The 7226-nt window shown below is 41.6% G+C and overlaps 1 protein-coding gene across 1 annotated transcript; it reads left to right on the top strand.

Moving 5' to 3' along the window:
• Positions 1-878: 878 nt before the first annotated feature.
• Positions 879-4769, top strand: LOC138588796 (indoleamine 2,3-dioxygenase 2-like). Its single transcript, XM_069659048.1, has 10 exons — positions 879-968; positions 1561-1656; positions 1743-1862; positions 2962-3080; positions 3191-3205; positions 3326-3425; positions 3584-3701; positions 3818-3869; positions 4093-4241; positions 4393-4769. Exons 1-10 carry the CDS (start codon positions 879-881, stop codon positions 4767-4769), a joined length of 1236 nt encoding a protein of 411 aa, XP_069515149.1.
• The last annotated feature ends 2457 nt before the right edge of the window (positions 4770-7226 follow it).

The raw sequence follows: 7226 nt of genomic DNA, 5'->3' as shown, positions 1-7226 counted from the left end.
AGCCCTACACATGGGTCTGTATGGGAGTGACTGACTGACTGAGTAACTGCCTGACTGAGTGAGTGAGTGACGGTACTTTCAGAGCTGCAGAGAGAGAGAGTTTCGACATCGCAGTGGCGGATCATGGAGCATATTGGACCTCCACTGACGCGACTCTCTGTCTAAACGGCTCTGGATACTTTGTTCGGGGAGTAGGCCTGTCCGCTGCTCGTCCGCTGCTCGTCCGCTGTCCTCACCTACGTCCACAGTGCGCACCCGCTTTCAAACACGTTGTCATTGGCCTCATAAGGACAGTCCTTGTAACACATTGCCCACAAAAGCGCACATTGACCTGATGAGGTCTAGTCTTGTTGCTGAACATGTAAGCATGGTGGGCCAAACGGAGAATAATCTAAATCTTTTCCCACAAAGACTTTTATTTTGAAACACGTTCAAGCACCGTTACATCAATGAATCATCACTCTACATTGTGTTTGAATAGTGTATTACAACATATTTAGACATTTTTCCTCAATGACGTACTCCTCTATAATCATCACTATTTCAAATCATGTGGGCTGAATCATGCAAACTTACAAACATGATTTCACTGGTTTGTACAAACTTTACATCGTTACAATATTATCCATCCATTGTCATTTGGCAGCTTTTGTTTCAGTTTATTACCAATTGTCAGAAATGACAAGATGTTTTTTTCCATTGCATACAGAACAGGGCATGCCAACTTGGCTCTGTGAACTCTGTCATTACACATAAGCAATCTGATTGGCTCTTTGCTTTTGATGGGGCATGAAGGGATGAGATAAAGGTAGGGGGAAACCGGCTTAGTCAAACAAGGAATATCTGCGTTAGATGCTGCTACTACTAGATCAGAAGATATGGATACCAACAGCAGAGAAGCACTGCAGGCTGACTTTCAAACATTTGATATTTCGGAGGAGCTTGGATTTCTGCTTGAAGAACCTCTGGTAAGTTTCTTTCATTTTTTCTCTTATACAACAGAAATTACACATCTGTGTAGTATTTTTTCAAAACAGGTGAGACATTACTATACATACTGTTAAGGACTCTTATCTTTATAGAGCCATAGAGCCTCTTGGCTGTGATAAATAATGATTCTTGTTGCGGTTATAAAGGGTTATTGACCCAGCTTTTCATGACCTACTCACTGATTTCTCAGTAAATTTTCACACTGTAAATTTGGAGACAGAATTATAAATATGTAAATGTTGCCAGGCTAACATTTCACCCTTGATTTTAATAATGAAGTTTCTATAAAATTAAAAATCCATGTTAAACACGGCCCTGGTCTCTGTTTATACAGTGATTTCACTCCAGGGCATCCCCCGTCTTCTGCTCGGCTAATTTTCTCACTTTTCCACTGCCTCCTCCTTTAAATTGCTTTCTGTCTGTGATTGATGGCTGCAGTCATTCCCTGACATGGTCAGGCACCACCGTAAACATGAGCTGATGATGTTACTGATTATACTCTACATTAACCCCCCCCCCCCATGCAAAATAAATAAATAAATAAGTAATTGCGTTCTTGTTATCGTCTAGACTAACCTTCCAGACTATTATCGGCCGTGGTTGGACCTGGCATATAATCTGGAACAGCTGGTCGACTCGCATAAACTACGGGATCTGGTTCATAAGGTGAGAACATAAGTGTTGAAGGATCCATGCATATGAATGTGGACATGGAAGCGTAAATATTAACAGTATGTCTGATCACCATCCAGATGCCGATCTTGAGTACCAATCTCTTGACTTCCCATCGGGAGCTCAGGCTAGCTCATCTAGCTCTGGGGTTCATCACCATGGGATATGTATGGCAGGAAGGACAACATGCGCCTGCTGAGGTAAAACACACATTCATTGGAAGAAGGGATTATGACAAAAACCTTGCAGTCAATGGTGGATAGGCAGTGTTGCTAGACTACGAGTACAACTATGCTAGTAGCTCTGTGACGCTGTACTAAGGCGCAGTACTGCTTAAAGCTACATGCTAATGTAAACATGCTAACACGCTAACGTTAAGGCAGTCAGCTAACGTTTTGGTCAAAAATGAAAGTATAGGAATAATTTAAATTTGTAAGCCAAGTCAGAGATGACGCTTTCAACCAAAATTGAATGGCAATCAATCCAACAGTTGCTGAAAGAATTTTAATTAAAACTACAAATGTTAATCTCAGTGGGAACCATGAATGTCTGTCCAAACTTTTGCACCAATCAATTAAAGGAGCACATCACCCCTGGAAAAAGCCATTGTCAGTCAAAGCTGGTGTTCACTGTAATCGATAGAAGCAATAATATTTGAAACTGGCACCATAGCTGTGGAGAAAGTTGTACAGCTCGTGGTTTCGCCCATTCTGCATTCCTACAACACCCAGGGTGCATTGCGCCCCTCCCTCTGAAAGGAACGGCCCAGCGAGAGACGCTGGAGTGAAATGCTACCGTTTTCCAGTCAAGGACATTGATCACTGCATCTGACGAGAACATACCGGTGGATTGTCAAAAAAATCTTCAGGTCTACAGTCTACATTTCAGACCTGACGATTTTGAACGAGACTGAGGTGGTGTAGTTTAGCAAGCTCAGATGACGTGTTTTACGTAGTAGTGGAGGTTTTCCAGGGCCCATTGGAGAAGCGGATAGCGTCCTCCGAAGGCACAGAGCGAAATTGCATTTTTTTCTACCATAATGGCATTAGCTCCCCATAATAGCATGTTAGGACTGAGTTTCAATATCGGCGTACTGGCCCTTTAAGTTGATATGAAGACATTCTGCGTACCATCGACCTGCTAGAGATGCTTGCGAAAAAGCCAGTTTGGACCAAAGTGTGACCTACCAGCAGGCATTGCTATCCCTGAAGGCATACGTTTAGAGTGACTAAAAGCCTCAGAAATGTCAGTAAAGCAGAAGCACTAGGTTGAAACTTAACTATTATGATTGTTTGACAGATTCTCCCGAAAGCGCTGTCCTTGCCCCTGTGGCTTGTGTCTCACAGGCTTGGCCTTCCACCCATCATGACTTACGCAGATTGTGTTTTAGCCAACTGGAAGTTAAGGGATCCAACAGGGTGAGTAAGGTTGTTTTGTTACCTAGACTTTCTTCATTATTATAGGAGAACATTACAACCTGACTGTGTTGTTATTGTTGTTAAAAACTGTTGTTACTCTTTTCTTTTAGGGAAATGGAAATCGGGTGAGTAGAAGGAAAACAAAAGTCTGTTTTGAATCACTTGCACTTTCACATCATCTGTGTCGTCTCATCTTCACGTGACGTTCAGCTCATATATTTTCAAAACATTATTTTCGAAAACAGGAACATGGACTTGATATTTTCCCTCCCTGGTGGAGAGAGTTGCAGAGGATTTTTCATAGTGTCACAGTTGGTGGAGATGGCTGCCAATTCAGGCATAACGGTTAGTACTGGCTGCGGTTACTCTTCCTCTTTTTCATGTTAACTCTTTCTGGACCTCAGCCTGTCCATCTGTGCCTTTTTTGGGGCCACTCCACATGATGTGTTTACCTTTGTACCTCGTAATTTAGTGCTAAATTTTCATCTCTCAACCATTTCCAGGGGGCTCTGGAGGTGATACATGCGATGAAAATCTCCGACCTCATCGGCATACAGAAAGGTCTCGCCAACGTGACTCATTCTTTGAGGAAGATGAAGGAAACTTTCAAACTCATGCACAGTGAGTTTGAATGAAACATAGGCCAATCTGAATTTTAATCAATTTACATGCTGTGCATTTTACGAAGGCAGAGAAAATCAAGGTGATTAGAGTAACGAAATTAGTTCTCTTTGCAGATCATGTGGATCCAACTGTGTTTCATGGAAAATTGAGAATTTTTCTCTCAGGGTGAGTTTAAAGGTCACTACAATGTCCCAGTCATTAATTATTTTCATACTTATCTTATCAGGTGCAGAATAGAGTCACTGTAAGGCATCAAAGTCCTCTTCTGCTTCTCCTATGCAGCTTGCATTGTACCTTTTTGTGTATGTATGGGTAGCATGTTAAATGGTGCCATGTTCTTCTAATAGTTTTTGAATGTGCATCTATGAACATGTTTGACCTGTTTTAGGTGGCAAGGCAACCCTTTGCTTCCGAGAGGGCTGCTGTATGAAGGTGTGAGCGATGAGCCCATTTTTTTGTCAGGAGGAAGTGCAGCCCAGAGTTCAACCATTCAGTGCTTTGATGCTCTGCTGTGCATCCAGCATGAGGACGAGACAGGTAAAGATGCATTTGCCTCAACCTTTGACCCCCCCTGATGTTTCTCATGAATGAATCACCCTGTTTGTGCAGTCAGTTGATAGCTCTGACAGAAAATGTTTCCAGGAGAGGTTATTTTCTTTCTTTCTCTCCATTGATTCACCCAATTCAGATGCCTACCTGACACGCATGAGGGATTGCATGCCTCCCGCCCACCGTCATCTGATAGAAACTCTGTCTGTCGGTCCGTCTCTGCGAGACTTCATCCTGTCCCACCCCAGCGCTGACCTCTGCCAGGCCTACAAATCCTGCGTCTCAGCGCTGGTGGATTTACGTAACTACCACCTCAACACCGTAACCAAGTACATCGTTATACCAGGAAATCAAGCCCGCGCCATGGGCTGCCCGTTCAGAGGTGTCGGTACTGCGCTGAACAACACAGGGGCCGGCGGATCTGTCCTCATGGTCTTCCTTAAGAGTGTTCGCGACACAACCCAGAAAGCTCTGATTTTAAAGAGGCCGTCTGTGTCACTGGAAGCTGAAATTTAATTTCTATAACAAATTCTGAAGCGACATGCTCTTCGGGTTGTATTTATGAGGTAAACAAGCAGCATGAACAACAAATTAACAAATTATGAAGCTATAACTTCTTATTTTAACTTATTTTGCTGCAGTGATGTTAAAGTGTACTTGAGGGTGTGGTCAGTACACTGTGACATCACTGTTGGGTGTGGTCAGACTTTCTTCTTCATGTTTTTTTACTTAAAAATGACGACATTTGAAGCCTATTTCTGCCAGGGCAAAAAAAGTTCTACATGGAAAGAATTAAAAATATTTACTTACTACAGCTAAAATATTTACATACAAATAAAAATGATCAATAATTAATGCTTTTATTTTACTTTTTCTGGCACATATGGGCTTCCATAAGTCCTTGTCTCCTTAACTGCATTATACTTTGACGTAATACTTGACTGTTTACAGACCACGCTACAGGGAGGGAATATATTTATTGTAGCGTTTTGTATTAGTCAAAATGAATCTGTACACCACTTAATATTTGTATAATTTTAGATATAGGAATTTTATACAGTTTGTGCAAATATTTCATGTAAAAATATATATTTTTATTTACATTTTATATCAATTACTATTACATTTCCTGATGATGATGTTTTTTTAACCCGTTTTGCACATTTCTACTTTAAGGACAGACTCGTGAATGTATGTAATGAAACAAATAAAGCCTATAATAGAATAAAAGCATACTGATGACTAACCTAATTTGGGTTCGGTAAACTGAAAGTGAAAATGGGATCTCCTCAGCGCCTCACAGTAAGAAGCAGATGGCGAAGGAGGGAGATAAATGTAGAAAGAGCTGTGGGAAAAAAAGAGGAAGGAAATGCTGAGGGAATCAGATGATACACGACATTAGTAAAATAAAGCACAGGAGAATCAGCTGAGGAGAATGAAAGAGACAGGCACAGTATACGGGGAATCGGGGTCGAGGGATGGCTCTAATATCAGGTCACTCATCTTGATGGGCTGGAACCCCCGCTTGCTTCCCGGTCTTGACTTGAAGGTTGTGTCTCTTCTCGCTATTGAGGACTAATCACATTAGAAAGGAGAAGAAGGAGCTGAACCGCACTGCTGCTGGGCCCTGGTCATGGTCCAAGCCGGCTTCACTAAAGCACAAAAGATGTAAAATGTGGGCTCTTTGACAGCTGGTGAATGCAGGTCTGGCTGTGACTGCAGCCAGTCCTGGTGTAGTTGTCTGCTGTCGCATAGAGTCGGGGAAGTGGGAGGGGTCATGGCTTTGGAAATGTTTTAATTCATTTTGAAGGCATTCCCATTTTAGTTTATAAAGAAGTCTTGATGATAAAAGCAGTTTTTCTAAACAGGAAAGCAGAGCTGTGTTGGAGAATGTAATGATAATGAAGTTTATCATAAGACCACCTCTTCCAAATATCTCAACTTTGCTTCAGGGCAATCATGCTTTTTAACAACTATTTCTGCATGAAAGATGACTTATTACTTCTAAATACTACAATATCCATGAGCATCAGCTTCTGTTACGGAGCAGAAGTCACTCAGCGACGCAAACCAATCAGCAGAGAATTAAAAATGCTTTGTTGTTGCAGTCGATCACAACGCCCATTCACCAGATTCATATGGCAGCTTTTCCTCTGATGTCACGCTCACTGTTAAGGTCATACTGCTGTGTTCCTTTGTGTAAGATGTAAATGTAGGTTATCTGACAATCATTACCATTTCACAACCTCTAGATGAATACACATCTGAGAAGGCAATGAACAAAAAGTCAATCTCATGGCAGACATATAGAGACAGACAACCTGTCACGCTGACATTAACACCTACGGGCAATTTAAGAGTCACCTATAAACGCAAAGAGCATGTCTTTGGACTGTGGGAGGAAGCCAGAGGACCTGAAGGGAACCCGCAAATGCATGCCCAAAACAGGATTCAAACCAGGAACCTTCTAGCTGTGAGGTGACAGTGCTAACCACTGCACCACCGTGCAGCCTATATTTTGCTTCATGCATTTTCAAAATAACTTTTAAAAGAGCTATGAAAGTAAAGGTACAAACGTGCAGGAAAATGGTTTCATGGAAAGCGCCTACAATGGGCACATCAGCGGAAAAGAGTTATCAAGTTAAAACGACATGCTTGATAACCCCATACCTAGAGGCACGTAAAAGTTCACAGTTAGCATGTAGCTACCGGTGTTGTAAGTTAAATGTAGGTTATCTGACAATCAGTTAAGCAACTATAAAGACAATGGAAAGTGTAAATCTTGAGGGACATATTTGGTAATCCATTAAGTACTGTTAGAAAACAACCAATGCTAGCATGTAACCACTTCTTAGCTAACAATACATTAGCTAGCATGACATTAGCTAGAAAGTGCATTTCTCACTAACAATATGTTAGCTAGGAATTTCTGTTTTCCCTATTTTATTGCGTAACACTACCAATATTAGCTTT

This window comes from Semicossyphus pulcher, unplaced genomic scaffold (assembly GCF_022749685.1).
Source record: "Semicossyphus pulcher isolate SPU_LCO1_2020_fin unplaced genomic scaffold, fSemPul1.0.p SCAF_12, whole genome shotgun sequence".
NCBI lineage: Eukaryota > Metazoa > Chordata > Actinopteri > Labriformes > Labridae > Semicossyphus > Semicossyphus pulcher.
The sequence above is the reverse complement of the archived record's forward strand: the minus strand, read 5'-3'. Positions and strand labels throughout refer to the sequence as shown.